General features: G+C 55.8%; 1 protein-coding gene across 10 annotated transcripts in view; it reads left to right on the top strand.

The window, feature by feature from the left end:
• Positions 1-15,378, top strand: part of BICRA (BRD4 interacting chromatin remodeling complex associated protein) — a 75,736-nt gene that overhangs the window by 47,485 nt on the left and 12,873 nt on the right. For 6 of the 10 annotated variants that reach the window (XM_073796076.1, XM_073796075.1, XM_033845761.2 and 3 more), the window contains 6 exons: positions 3,949-4,049; positions 6,127-6,172; positions 6,274-6,316; positions 8,312-8,377; positions 10,991-12,955; positions 13,489-13,665. In XM_073796076.1, coding sequence (XP_073652177.1) covers positions 6,132-6,172; positions 6,274-6,316; positions 8,312-8,377; positions 10,991-12,955; positions 13,489-13,665 — 2,292 coding nt within the window. In that variant the 5' untranslated portion in view covers positions 3,949-4,049; positions 6,127-6,131. The remainder of the gene's footprint in view (positions 1-3,948; positions 4,050-6,126; positions 6,173-6,273; positions 6,317-8,311; positions 8,378-10,990; positions 12,956-13,488; positions 13,666-15,378) is intronic. The other 4 variants (XM_033845767.2, XM_073796078.1, XM_073796079.1 and 1 more) reach the window with 2 other exon arrangements.

A 15,378-nucleotide genomic window follows, 5' to 3' on the forward strand; every position in this document is an offset into this window, starting at 1 on the left:
GTTTCTAAAAGGTAAGGACTCTAAAGGAAAAAAAGCAGAAAAACAAAACCACGATGCCATTGTTATACCTGGAATCTTAATCACAATTTCTCAGTATCATCAGGTATCCAGACAGCATTCAAATTCTGTCTTTCCACTCTTAGTGGGTTCACTTGTGTCTTTCAAGGCGCCCTCTGTCTGCCAGGTTGAGAGCTGCAGGATCCCGGGTAGCCCTGTGCATGAGTGGGCAGGGGGCACGTATCACTGGTTGTGTGCAGCCCATGGTCTCCCATTCAACACTCTGTTTAGCCTCGTTTATCTCACCTAACAAATAGGGTAACAACAGGGGTTTGGAAGGACCCAAGGAGACCTGGTACCTGGCAGTTTAAGTCGGACCATGTGCATAATCAAATGATATGTAAACCCTTCCATATGGTAACTCCATTCTTAGTGTTTTAAGGAGCCTCCGTACTGTTCTCCATAGTGGCTGCACCAATTTCCATTCCCACCAACAGTGCAGGAAGGTTCCATTTTCTCTACACCGTCTCCAGCATTTATTATTTGTAGACTTTTTAACGATGGCCATTCTGACTGGTGTGAGGTGATACCTCACTGTAGTTTTGATTTGCATTTCTCTAATAATGAGCAATGTTGAGCATCTTTTCATGTGCCTGTTGGCCATTTGTATGTCTTCTTTAGAGAAATGACTATTTAGGTGTTCTGCCCACTTTTTGATTGGGTTGTTTGTTTTGTTGTTATTGAGTTGTACGAGCTGTTTGTATATTTTGGAAATTAAGCCCTTGTCAGTCATATCATTTGCAAATATCTTCTCCCAGGCTATAGGCTGTCTTTTCCTTTTGTTTATGGTTTCCTTTACTGTGCAAAAGCGTATAAGTTTGATTAGGTCCCATTTGTTTATTTTTGCTTGTATTTCTATTCCCTTGGGTGTAAACCCTTCAAAATGTGCTCAAGGGCCAAATGTGGCAAAAGGCACCAGGTGGAAAAGCTGGGGCCTGGGGACTTTTGTCCAACCAGACTGTGCTGTGGCCAGAAAGCTTTGGGAGTTGCCACGCTAGGTAAGATTCACATGGCAGCTAAAATGATTGTGTAACAGGATCTGTCGCTTACGAAATACTCTACTGCACCTGAGGATTAAAGGCCTAAGAGCCTCTCCACTGCCGTACGCGAAAATAAGGACTATGATTGTGCCCATTTTACAGATGAGGACACTGAAGCCTAGAGCGGTGAAGTCACTTGCCCGACTTCAGCCCATGTATGGGGAAGTGGGGATTTGAACTGCTGACTCCAACCCCAGACTGTCACCCCATGCTGGGCCTCTTGGCATCAACCTGATAGCGACATAGATGCCAACCCTGGCACCTGAACGGGGGACCCACTCAGAGGAACCCCGGACGTGCTGATCATTGACAAATGGTTTTCTTTTTATTATGGAAACTTTCAAGAAGACGTAAATTAACTAGAATGGTGTACTGAAGCCCCCAGGTAGCCATCATCCAGCTCTCACAGTTACCAACATTTGCCATGTCTGTTAGCTCTCCTCCCCCACTACAACTCTATGCTGATTATTTATTTTGTACAGTTTTTTAAAGGTAAAATTAACATGAGTTGAATTGACATGTGTTGACATACACAAATCTGAGCTGTGAATTTTTAAACCCCCATGTAACGGACACCCTATCACCATGCAGAGCCTTGCCCTCTCCCCGGAAAGTCCCCCTCATCCATTGCTCTGCTGTGACCGTCTGAATGAAAACACATGGATAACAGATTCTCACAGGCTGGAGCCTCCCACTGGACATTCACCCGCAGATCCCGTTTGGAGAGCCCTGTTCAGGAGACACCCACCTCCTGGCTCTACTTCTGGTCCGACGTTTACAGAACTTGGGCCACACCCAGAGCGTGGGGCAGGGAGGAGGGGAGAACCCACATGCAGCTGGCGGCTCTCACAAAGCTGCCTGGTCCAGGGCAGCGCACCTGGAATCTAGATGGGCCAGGATCCCGTGTTCCAGGGTCTTGTGACAGATGCTTTCTAGATCCTTCTGGGGCCTGGGGCTCTCCATAAAAAGGAGAAGCAGCTCCCGTTCCTCCTCTCTCTTCCATCTGCTCTCGCTTTATCGCTTTTTTGGATCTGAGCTATCCCAGGCATTCACAAAATGCTAACAAAGGCTGTCACCCAGCTTCGTCTTATCTTGACGCTGTGGCCATATTGGCTTCACATTTAAAAGAGAAACAATATGGGGCTTCCCTGGTGGCGCAGTGGTTGAGAGTCCGCCTGCCGATGCAAGGGACGCGGGTTCGTGCCCCGGTCCGGGAGGATCCCACGTGCCACGGAGCGGCTGGGCCCGTGAGCCATGGCCGCTGAGCCTGCGCATCCGGAGCCTGTGCTCCGCAACGGGAGAGGCCACAACAGTAAGAGGCCCGTGTACCGCAAAAAAAAAAAAAAAAACCAATATGATGAGAGGACCGTCTGTGGGATAGTGGTTAAGGGTGGGGACTCTGCAGTCAGCCTACCTTGGCTCAGACCCCAGCCTGACCACTGACCACTGGAGGGATCTAGGGCATATGGCTCACCGTTCTGAGCCTCGCCTTCCTCATCTGTGGAATGGGGCTGCGAAAAGCACCTGCTTCATAGGGATTCAAAGATGGTGAACAGGCTAATCCGTGCAGAGTACTTAAAACCAGCAGCCACCATCATCGTCATCATCACAGCCACCATCATTATTGTCATCAGGTCAATCCTTGTTATTCGTGGATTCCATATTTGTGAATCCGCCGATTTGCTAACATTGATAACCCCCGAATCAATACTCACGGCGCTTTCCTGGTCACGTGCAGACGTGTGCAGAGCCATGAGTCTATTTGAGTCTCGCGATGCACGTGCTCCCAGCTGAGGTCGAACGCGGCGACCCTCTGCCTCTCTGTTCAGCGCGAGAGCTATAAACAAGCATCCTCTTTAGTGCCCTGTTGTTTTGCACTTTTGTGCTTTTTGTTGGTGGTTTTGCTCTTAAAGACGGCGCCTCCCGTGTAGGGCTGAAGGGCCGCCCAGTGTTCGTAAGCACAGGAAGGCTGCGATGTGCTCTGGAGAAATCGCACGCGTGTGAGATGGCCTGCCCTCAGGCATGAGTTATAGCGCTGTTGGCCTTGAGCTCAGTGTGAGCGAATCAACGATTTATATTAAATAAGGTGTCTTTATTGTTTTTATTATTTCTAAAATAAATTTATTTATTTATTATTTATGGCTGAGTTGGGTCTCCGTTGCTGTGCATGGGATTTCTCTGTTTGCGGCGAGTAGGGGCTACTCTCATTGCGGTGTGCGGGCTTCTCACTGTGGTGGCTTCTCCTGTTGCGGAGCACGGGCTCTAGGCGCATGGGCTCAGTAGTTGTAGCACACGGGCTCTGTTGCTCCACGGCATATGGGATCTTCCCGGACCAGGGCTCGAACCCGTGTCCCCTGCATTGGCAGGCGGATTCTTAACCACTGCGCCACCAGGGAAGTCCCAAACAAGGTGTCTTTAAACAGAAACACACATAAACCAAGGGGATATATTGATGGGTTGATGAGAATGGGACCAGAGGCTGGCAGGAAGCTAACCCCGTCTTTCCCCAGGGGCGGCAACTCAGTGGCCATAATCCCAAATTCACAGTGACCTTATGGGACATAAGCACCTCAGATGACAAGACCTGACTGTATTTTGCTATAATGTTATATACTATTGCATGATGTGTGTGTGTGTGTGTGTGTGTGTGTGTGTGTGTGTACACACACACACACACACACACAGTATATGTAGATATAGTGCGGCGTGTCTGCTTATATATATGTGATAATGTACAGTGTTGTTTCCTGTAGTTTTAAACTTGTATTTGACCTCTCGTCTCTCTGGCTACATCCTTCTCCTTTTCACTGACTGTCCCACTCACAGCCTCTCTCTCATTCTCTCTCCACAGCTGGCCCCCGAAAGGACGCTCCCCACGTCCCCAGCTGGGGGCCCTGCGTAGACCTGGAGTGGACACCCCCTCCTTCCCTTCATGATTCGTTTGTAGCGCAGGTAACCAGCCAAGCATCCCGCTCATTCCCGGAGGGGCCGTGGTCCCCCGTCCACCTCCCCGGAAGGGACGTTCCTTCTTGGAAGAGCCTGGCTCAGCCACATCCTTCAGCCCCTCCCTCTCCAGCCTGGGCCCCCTGGGTCATTCGGGCCATTCCCCCAACCTCCATGCCATCTGCAGCCAGGATCTCCCTCCCCGCTTTCCGTCTTCTCCAGATTCTCTGCAGATCCTGCCTTGTCATTCCCTAGCCAGGCCTTGCCCACCTTAGGCTGGTTGGGAAGGGCAGGGGCTCGTAGGCCACAGAGCTGGTGACCTGGGAAGACAGTGGGTGTGGGCGGAGATATGAAGCCGGAGAGAGTGTGTTATCTTGCTGCACCGACGCAGCAAGAGCCTTGGAAGGGCCTCTGGGGCAGTCCCCGGGGCCAGCTCTAGAGGCGAGGGTGATTGGTGTGTGAGGCTCCGGGGCCGTGTGTTTCCGTTCTAGACTGGGCTTGTTAATCCAGGGCCCACGAAGTGTGTACGTGTGTGCATATGTATGTGTGTGTCCCATGACACACTTCCCCCTGGGAAAGAACGTGTAACGTTTCTGGCCCACATGCATGTTTCTGGCAAGAGGGTCTTTTGCTTTCATCAGACTCTCCAAGGTACTGTTCAGAGAAGACCCTGAACTAACCATGTGGGGTCCCTCCCTGAGATTCTTTGTGTCACAGAGCCGTCGAGGGTAATAGGGGCTGTAGTGGCGATCAGGAAGTTCAGAGAATGCTATTGGGGGTTAGGGGTTGTGACCCAGCTGAGAGCACAAATAAGATTTTGTGTGTGTTTGGCGGGGAAGAGGGGGGCGGTGCACGACAGTCACCATGTCCTCACCATCCCCCTCCCCCTACCAAGAAGAAAAAGAGAGGCTAAGAACTCCACAGCCCTGGACTGGGATTGTGTGTGATTTCTCGTGTTCTGTCTGCGCGGTTGGGAGGGAAGGATGTGTGGGCTGATGGAAGGATAGGCGGATGGGGACTTCCCTGGCGGTCCAGGGGTTAGGACTCAGTGCTTTCCCTGCCCGGGCCCGGGTTCAGTCCCTGATTGGAGAACTGAGAGGATGCAAGCCTCTCAGTGTGGCCCAAAAAAGTAAAAAGGAGGAGTGGGTGGAAGGACGGGTCCGTTTGTGTGTTTGGAAGACGAGGAAGATGGGTGGTTGGGTGGAAGTTTGGAAAGATGGGTGCGTGGAAGCTTGGTGGGATGTCCGGAGCAGTGGTGGTTGGCGCAGGGGTGGATGGGCAAACACAGAGAACTTGTTTTCTCACTTGTAAAATGGGGCACACGGCATCCCTTTCCCATGGGGGCTGAACAAGCTAACATTTGTGAAACGCTTGGGACAGTGCCTGGCGTTTGGTAAGCAGGAGACAAATGTTAGCCGTCCTCATCATTCCGACAGGCTCAGCCCGGCTCCGGCGGTGCCTCTGCCTCAGAGCGCCCACCCTCCTGGTCCCTCCCCCTCTCTCTTCCCTTCCTTGAGAACCACGCTGCATGTGTCTTCCAGGGGGACCCAGAACCCGGGCCCCTTCATGCCGCCTCCCCTCCCTCCCTCCTTCACCCAGTCACGTGTAGGACAGGAGCACAGGCTTGGGGCCAGACTTCTGGGTTCAGGCCTGGCTCTGCCACCTGCTAGCTGGGAGGCAGAGAACCATGGTCTCAGCTCTTCCTTTTACTCATCTGCAGAGCGGGGGTGGCAGGACTCACCTCGAGGGATACTGTGGGGATTAAATGAGCTACATGTGTGTGAAGCACTTAGCACGGGGCCTGCATGTGATCAGGACTCAGTCTGGGTTGATGTCATCACCATCGTCATCAGATGCTGGGGAGAGAGAGGGAGGAGGAAGAGGCAGCTGTCTGTCTCTGATCAGGAGGTTCTGGTACAGAGGGCACCTGCCCCACCCCTACCCATGCCCCTAGACTTAAGGGGACAGAAACCCTGACCCCTCCAGGGGTCTTGGCCCCAGGGAATGGTCCTTGCAGGGAGGGTCCTGGCACGCTGCCGACATCTAACTTGTCTCCCTTGCCCTCTTCCCGCCCCGCCCCGTCCAGTGGCGATGGATGATGAGGATGGGAGATGCTTACTAGACGTGATTTGGTGAGTAATGGGCTCCCCACCCCACCCCGCCCTCCCCCACCCTCTCCCTCCCCTCCCCTGTCCCTCATCTCCTCAAATGTCTCTCCTCTCCTCTCTTTCAGTGACCCTCAGGCCCTCAATGACTTCTTACATGGATCTGAGAAGGTGAGTGCTGGGGCAGGGAGAAGCATCCCCAGGGCAGGGGCCTGTGGAATTGGGAGCTGAGAGACGCTCCCCCCTGATTCAGTAGACATCTGCCCCTTGCCTTCCATGAGCCAGGCCCCAGGGTTAGGGCAGAGAGTGAAAGAGCTGGCAAATCCCTGCCCTCACTCCATACACATCTCCTTGGTAAACAGAGCAACCAGAGAGCTAATAAAGGTGATGGTGGGAAGCACCATGCAGAGCAGCATAAGAAATAATAGTGTCACTTGCACAACAAAAGAGGTTTAAAAGAAAATGAATGGGAGGCAGAAGCAGGGGCTTCTCTAGCTGGTGTGAACCTGAGGGATTAAAGGGAGGTGCCCATGGCACTCTGGGCAGGGGAAGGACAGGTAGGAAGCTTGGAAAGTTTGAGAAAGAAGGCCTGTGGGGCCGGAATGAAGGGGAAACTAGAAGGTGGTAAGACTGGAGTGGACAGAAGTCACCAGGTCATGAAGGGCTTGGAGGACCTTGATTGAGGAGTTCAGACTTTATTCTGAACGTGACAGGCAGTTCTGATGGGTTATTAAGCAGGAGAATGCCACATTCTGTTTGCACTCCAGAGAATGGAACAAAGTGGGGGAGAGTGGATGTCTGTTGAGCCATGAGGAGCTGTATCAGTCACCTACAGCTGCATAACAAGTTATCCCATCCCTTAGTGACTTAAAACAACATTTGTTAGAGCTCTCAGTTTCTGAGGGTCAGGAACTGGGGAGTGGCTTAGCTGGGTGTCTAGCTCAGTGTCTACCCTGAGTAGCAGTCAGGATGTTGCCTGGAGCCGCTGTCATCTGAGGGCTTGTCTGGGGCTGGAGGATGTGCTTCCACAATGACTCACTGCCGTGGCTGTTGGCTGGAGACCTCAGCTCCTCACCATGTGGGCGTCCCCATAGGATTGCTTGAGTGTCCTCACAGCATGGCAGCCGGTTCCCCCAGAGCAAGTGACCCAAGGGAGAGAGCCAGGAGGAAGCTCAGTGCCTTTTATGACCTAGTCTCCAAAGTCACACACTGTCACTTCCGTCATACTGCATTTACTAGAAGCGAGTCACTAAGCCCGCCCACACTCACAGGGAGGGAACGGAGCTCTGCTCCTTGAGAGGGGATGTATCACATAATTTGTGGAGCGGAGGCGAGTGTGGAGTGGAGGTTGGTGGCCTGGGCCCCAGGGCAGGCACAGGAGCAGGTGCCAGGCGCTGGCTCTGGGATCTGTCTGGGAGGCAGAATCACTAGACTTGCTGGTGGATTAGATGGTGAGGAAGAAAGAGCATCCAGAATGCCTCTTGGACTTGACTTGAGCAGCTGAGTGGGTGGTGGTACCGTTCTCTGAGACTGGGTGTTCGAGGTGGATTGTAGAAGTCCAAGGGCGGCTATTGGATATACCAGGGTTCTGGAAGAAGATCAGCTGGACAGAGACACTGGGGAGGCTTGGCTGTGGACAGACATTCATTGGGCGCTTGGGGCCTGTTCTAGGCATTGCCCATGTCTGCGGGAACGAGACAGGTCCCTGTGCTCCTAGACACGGGAACAGCACGCACATTAGGTGCCCGGGTGGCAGGGCGTGCCGGGTGCTTGGGCTGGGCGGTGGAAGGAGCGACTTAGTAGGAAGGGACTGACAGTTGTCGGGAGGACGTGACAAAGGTGACAGGCCCTGCCAGATGTGTTACCAAAGACGCTTGAGCAAAGCCACAGAGGCAGGATTCTAGAGTTCAAGGCAGGCGTGTCGGGAGAGGCTCGGACTCAGTGCTGGGGTTGCCTCGCATTTTAATCTTGCAGCCAAGCCCCTTTCTTTGGGGCATCTTTTCTGGAGGCGGAGTTTCCTGTACCCCTCGAATCTCCCCCTCAGCCCCCCCACCTCGTCTTTGTCTTTTTGTCCCATGTAACCCTAAATTGGTTTTTGTTCTAGAGGTGGGCCGGCCCACTGCCCAGCTGACCTTTGACCTTGGGTGGGGGCGGGTCTTGTTGCAGCTTGACAGTGATGACCTCCTGGATAATCCCGGGGAGGCCCAAAGTGCCTTCTATGAAGGTCCTGGGGTAAGTGGCCCGGGGGCTCGGGGCCTGTGGTGGCAGCCAGTGGGGGAGGGGAGAAAGGGTCACACTGTCCCCTTAGGCACTTTGCCGGGAGGGGGTCAGGGGGCAGTCACTGAGAAGCAGTGTGGGGTGGAGGTGAGGCCGGAGTTGCTGGACCCCCAGCTGTGCCCTCAGGCCCCTCAGAGAAGGAGGTGTGGTCCTCAGTCCCTGGCCTTGGAGGGCAGCTGCTACAGAGGTGGTACAGAGGCAGAGGCTGGCTGTGGAGTTCACAGTGGGCAGGGCGGGGGTGGGGGGTGGGGGTCCTGTCCCGGCCCAGCCACGGGTGGAGTATGTGACCTGGGGGAAGGGGATCGACTGTTGTGGATCTCAGTCTCCACCTGGAAGAGGAAGGCTGGGGTGATGAGCAAAGCCCCGAGCGGGGAACACAGTGGACTTCTATCCAGCACCTACTGTGCGACGGGCCATTACTCAGTGCCAGCCGTCCCTCCCTCTTCTCCCTCTCCTGTGGCCTCTCCCCTCCCCACTTCGCTCCCCATCCCTCCCCCTCCTTTTTCCTCCTCCCCCCCTCTTCTCTCTCCCTCCCGCTCCCCCCTCCTCCCTCTTCATCAACATAACTATCAGTTACCGAATACCTATCATATACCAGGCCCTTTACAGTAATTTTCATTTAATCCTCGCAACAACCACAGTAACACTCCAAATACTTTATCTGGCGTAATATAAATGACTAAATCCAGAACCCAACAAACAAACCTTATGTTCTTGTTATTACATTTACATGTTATTTGCATTACATTACAATAACAATACGCATTATTCTTACCCATGCCCTCCTCTTTTAATACCCATAACGTCCCGGGTCAGGTTCTCAGTACCTCCTGTATGTGACGTCAGTGAATGTCACGACTGTCCTAGGAGGCGGGTTTGGTTATGGCCATTTAGCCGTTAGGAACTCAGAACTGCCTGGTCCTTGGTTGGGGGCTGAGCCGGAGCCCCATCCTGCCAGGCACTGCCCTCCACTCCGCAGCAGGGTGACCCCTTTCCCCGGTCTGGGAGGCAAGGAGGGAGCAGTGCCCACCTCACTGGGCTGTTATTAACAACAACATGGACAGTAATAATGACAGTAACAACGCTAGATGTTTCCCGCGTGCCAGCCAAGAGCCAGGTACTGCTCTGAGCCCTCCACTTGGATTAACTCAGAATCTTTCAAACTACAGGTGTTGTTGTTATTTTTTTTTTTTTTTTTTTTTTTTTTTTTTTATTTATTTTTGGCTGCGTTGGGTCTTCATTGCTGTGCGTGGGCTTTCTCTAGTTGCGGCGAGCGGGGGCTAATCTTCGTTGCGGTGTGCGGGCTTCTCATTGCAGTGGCTTCTCTTGTTGCAGAGCATGGGCTCTAGGCATGCGGTCTTCGGTAGTTGTGGCTTGCGGGGTCTAGAGCGCAGGCTCACTAGTGGCGCACGGGCTTAGTTGCTCCACGGCATGTGGGATCTTCCCGGACCAGGGCTCGAACCCGTGTCCCCTGCATTGGCAGGCAGATTCTTAACCACTGCGCCACCAGGGAAGCCCCCGAACTACAGGTTTTGATCCATTACCTGGTCAAGTATCAGTGGGTTTTCCATGCCATTGGCATGATTATTACTTGTAGAATATTTGCTCAAAAATGCGTGCATGTATCGATTACACACTCGTGTCCTGGATTGCCATCCCGGAAAGCATTTAAGAAACATCAGGTTCGGGACCTCCTTGGTGGCGCAGTGGTTGGGAGTCTGCCTGCCGATGCAGGGGACACGGGTTCGGGCCCTGGTCTGGGAAGATCCCACGTGCCGCGGAGCGGCTGGGCCCGTGAGCCACAACTGCTGAGCCTGTGTGCCACAACTGCTGGAGCCCGCCCATCTAGAGCCTGCGCTCCGCAACAGGAGAAGCCACTGCAATGAGAAGCCCGCGCACTGCAACGAAAACCCAACGCAGCAAGCAAGCAAGCAATCAATCAGTCAGTCAGTCAGGCTCATGTCGCGCTGGGCACCAAGTGAGGCTCCCGTCCGGTAGCTGCTGCCGCTGCTGCCTTTAACAGAACCGCACGATCTTTTATCTGAAACCTTTGGGGCCAGGCTTGTTTTGGAATTCAGGGTTTTTCAGATACTGGAAAGGTGATGCAGAATATGTGTGTGCGGCATGTAACATAACACACTCGCTTTTCTGTGGTCGGACTTAAGGCGAGTCACATTACGTGGGTGAATTATGCCTTTCCCTCAGAGCATCACCTGAGTTCCGTTCAGGATTTACAGCCTACAGTTAGCAAAACGTTTGTGGTTTCCAGAGCCTTGCGGGTTTGGGAATTGCAGATAAGTATTACGGGCCTGTACGGCTGTTTAGAAAATGGTTTTTATTACATTCTGCTGACGTGCGCAGATGGGGAAACAGGCTGGATTAAGCAAGCCCCAGGTTGCCCAGCCCAGCCCTGGCAAAGCTGGCATTTGAACCCGGGTCCAGCCACTTCTAGGTGGAAGGTTCTTCCTATCCCTGCCGCCCTGACTCCGAGTGCCCTTTGCTTCCGCGGTGCCGAGCCCGGCCCCTTGCTAACCTCGGCTCTCTCCTTCACACCTTACCTGCCTCCAGCTCCACGTGCAAGAAGCTTCTGGCAACCACTTGAACCCAGAGCCCAGCCAGCCGGCCCCCAGCGTGGACCTCGACTTCCTGGAAGATGATATCCTGGGCTCACCGGCGGCGGGGGGCGGGGGCGGCGGGGGCGCCGACCAGCCCTGTGACATCCTCCAGCAGAGCCTCCAGGAGGCCAACATCACCGAGCAGACACTCGAAGCCGAGGCCGAGCTGGACCTGGGCCCCTTCCAGCTGCCCACGCTGCAGCCTGCGGATGGCGGGGCTGGCCCAGCGGGGACCGGAGGGGCTGCCGCCGTGGCCACGGGGCCCCAGGCCCTCTTCCCGGGTGGGGCTGACCTGCTGGGGCTGCAGGCCCCGCCCACCGTGCTGACCCACCAGGCCCTGGTGCCGCCCCAGGACGTGGTCAGCAAAGCCCTCAGTGTCCAGCCCTTCCTGCAGCCCGTGGGCCTGGGCAACGTGACCCTGCAGCCCATCCCAGGCCTTCAGGGCCTGCCCAACGGCAGCCCCGGGGGCGCCGCGGCGGCTACTCTCGGCCTGGCTCCCATCCAGGTGGTGGGCCAGCCCGTCATGGCACTCAACCCGCCCACCTCCCAGCTCCTGGCCAAGCAGGTGCCCGTCAGCGGTTATCTGGCCTCGGCAGCTGGCCCTTCAGAGCCAGTGACCCTGGCATCGGCCGGCGTCTCGCCGCAGGGGGCTGGCCTGGTCATCCAGAAGAACCTCCCTGCCGCCGTGGCCACCACGCTCAATGGGAACTCGGTGTTCGGAGGGGCGGGAGCCGCCACGGCCGCGGCCAGCGGGGCGCCCTCGGGACAGCCGCTGGCGGTGGCCCCGGGCCTCGGCACGTCGCCACTGGTTCCGGCGCCCAATGTGATCCTGCACCGCACGCCCACGCCCATCCAGCCCAAGCCTGCCGGCGTGCTGCCCCCCAAGCTCTACCAGCTGACACCCAAGCCGTTCGCCCCCGCGGGCGCCACGCTCACCATCCAGGGCGAGGCAGGGGGCCTCCCACAGCAGCCCAAGGCCCCCCAGAACCTGACTTTCATGGCGGCGGGCAAGGCCGGCCAGAACGTGGTGCTGTCGGGCTTCCCGGCGCCCGCCCTGCAGGCGAACGTCTTCAAGCAGCCTCCCGCCACCACCACGGGCGGGGCCCCGCCGCAACCCCCCGGGGCCCTGAGCAAGCCCATGAGCGTGCACCTCCTGAATCAAGGCAGCAGCATCGTCATCCCCGCCCAGCACATGCTGCCGGGCCAGAACCAGTTCTTGCTGCCCGGCACGTCGGCAGTCCAGCTCCCCCAGCCGCTCTCGGCCCTGCCGGCCAACGTGGGCGGGCAGATCCTGGCGGCCGCAGCCCCCCACGCGGGCGGACAGCTCATCGCCAACCCCATCCTCACCAACCAGAACCTGGCGGGCCCGCTGAGCCTGGGCCCTGTGCTGGCCCCCCACTCCGGGGCCCACAGCGCAGCCCACATCCTCTCGGCGGCCCCCATCCAGGTGGGCCAGCCAGCGCTCTTCCAGATGCCCGTGTCGCTGGCCGCGGGCAGCCTGCCCACACAGAGCCAGCCGGCACCCACCGGCCCTGCCGCCACTACCGTCCTCCAGGGGGTCACTCTGCCCCCCAGCGCCGTGGCTATGCTCAACGCCCCCGACGGTCTGGTGCAGCCCGCCACCCCTGCCGCCGCCGCCGCTGGGGAGGCCGCGCCTGTCCTCGCAGTGCAGACAGCGCCCCAGGCGTCCCCCGCGGTCAGCACGCCGCTGCCTCTGGGCCTCCAGCAGCCGCAGGCACAGCAACAGCAGCAGCCCGCACAGGGCCCTGCCCCGCAGGCCGCCCCGGCTCAGGCCTCCACCCCCCAGCCCAGCCCAGGCCTGGCGTCCAGCCCGGAGAAGATGGTCCTGGGGCAGCCGCCCTCTGCCGCCGCCACGGCCATCCTCACTCAGGACTCCCTGCAGATGTTCCTGCCCCAGGTAACCAGGGCTGCCGGGCAGGGGCGGGGGGTCTGTGTGGAGAGGGGCCAAGAGCTGGAACCGGGTGTGGTTGAAGCAGCGGGTGGGAGGGTCCTGTGGGTTAGGGAGAGCGTCTCAGACATGGCCCCCCTGCTCCAGGTCCCCGAGGAGGAGGCCTGAGGGTGACAGGGCCAACTGACTGACACAGAGACAGACAGACAAGGAGAGTGACTGGCTGACAGACTGCCCACTTGCTGGAGGGTTGGAGAGGGGTCACACAGAGACAGTGGCTGAGACATGGACGGACAGATGGGGCAGGAGAGATGCACATTGGGGTGGAGCTGGAAGACGACTCACGGGACTGAGGGTTCGGAGCTGCCCCGGGTTGTGGCCTCCTGGACCCTGGGGCTCCCTCCCAGCCCCCGGCCTTGGTGCCCCCCAGCCGGTTCCCACCACCCGCTTCCCTGGTGCATCAGTGGGGGCGGGGTGTCAGGGTGGGGAGGCCGCGGGTCCGTGGGGATGGCCTCTGACCCTGTGCGGGCTGCCTGTTTCAGGAGAGGAGCCAGCAGCCCCTCTCCACAGAGGGCCCCCACCTCTCCGTGCCCGCCTCGGTCATAGTCAGCGCCCCGCCTCCCGCCCAAGACCCAGCCCTGACCACCCCCGTCACCAAAGGAGCTGGCCTTGGCCCTCAGGCCCCCGACAGCCAGGCCTCCCCGGCGCCGGCCCCCCAGGTAGACGAACCCCAGCAGCCTCTGTCCCAGCGCAGACCAGCCCTGCCCCTCGCCCCCCTTCCCCGTTCCCTCCGCTCGCTCCCTGGCTGCCCTGCCTGCCTCTCTGTCTCGCTGGCTTGGGAAACGGTGCTCTCCTTGGCTCCCCAGATGTTTCCTGAGGGTCTCCGGACAGTCATGGATGCTTGAGACCACACTCTAGTCAGGGACACGAGATCCACACAGCAGGAAATGGATTAGGTCCTCGAATGATCATTTTCCCATCTGGGTAACTAATCTTCAGGTAGCTCACATTTTAAGGAAGATACCAAGAGGTCTAGGTCAAAGCCCCCTCTCCTGCTTTCCCTCCCAAGGCAGTTTCTGGCACTCCTTTCCCACGCATAGACGAGCAAAATGACAACTGGATTCCTTCCCTTCCATTTTTACCAAAGTGATAGTGTACTCTGCATGCATTCTGCACCTTTTATTATTTAACAGTTCATCTTGGAGACTGTACTTCATTCTTGCATAGTATTCCATTGTGTGGAGGTACTATTATTTATTTAATCAGTTGTTGTTGGGAATTTAGATCACTTTTGGTCTTTAGCTGTGGTTGAGCAAGGTTGCAAAGAAGAACTCTACATGTGTCTCTTTGTAGGATAAGTTCTTTAAAAGGAAATTGCTAGGTCTAAGAGCAAATGTATTTGTAGTTTTGACAGATATTGCCAAATTGCTCTGGAGTGTAAATTGGTTTAACAGATTATCAGCAATATATGATCTGTGCCTTTTTGCCCTCACCCTCAGCAATATTGAACTTGGCCGATCGGATAGGTGAAAATACTCTCTTGTTTTGTTTTAATATGCATTTTGTTTTACGGTAAATGAGGCGGGGCAGGTTTTTATAGATTTAGAGCTATTTGTGTTTTCCTTTCTACGGAATTGTCTGTTCATATCCTTGGCCATTTTCAAATTTGGGGTTAATGGTCATTTTCTTGTTGATCTGTAGAAACTCTTTACATATTAGAGAAATTAGCCATTGTCTCATATAAGTCATTAGCACATCAGCATTTGAGAGGATGGATGTTGTACTCCTTTGAAAAGGACCAGTGGGTGGGTGGATTAGGGTAGGCAGGAAGAGGAGGGAATAACATAAGCGAGGTCCAGGAAGGCAGAAATCAGCTGGGCCTTGGCCTTAAACAGCCATGATTTCATTCTCAGGCTCTGCTACTCACCATGTGACTTGAAGCAACTAGTTTCTTCATTCCATCAACAGTTGTTTAGGGAAAGGGGTGCACTACGTATGTGTCAGGCCTTGTGCTAACCCTGGGCGAGTCCCTGTAACTGCCGAGCCTTGATTTCCTCATCTGGAAAATGGGAATAATAGTTTCTTTATAGGTCTGTTAGGAGAAATAAACCAGTTAATATGTGCTTTGCACAGGGTAAGCACTCCATAAATATTTGCTATTATTATTATCTTAGCTATTGTGTTTATGGGTCAGTCCAGAGGGACATGGGGCCAGGATGTCCTCAGGTCATCTCTACCCAGAGAGGAAGACCAGGCAGGAGTAGGGGAGGGGCGAGGGGCCGCCTGGCCCATGAGAGACTCAGGTTGGAAGCACTGTCTCTAGAGTGGTCGGACCAGGCCTGGGTCCCTGGGGCCAAGGGCAGTCCCCTCTCCGAGCCTCACGAGCTCCCGTCCTCAGCTGGAACGTGGGGCTGGTAGGAGCCCTTTTTCTG

The sequence above is a fragment of the Tursiops truncatus genome, chromosome 19 (genome assembly GCF_011762595.2).
Source record: "Tursiops truncatus isolate mTurTru1 chromosome 19, mTurTru1.mat.Y, whole genome shotgun sequence".
Taxonomy (NCBI): domain Eukaryota; kingdom Metazoa; phylum Chordata; class Mammalia; order Artiodactyla; family Delphinidae; genus Tursiops; species Tursiops truncatus.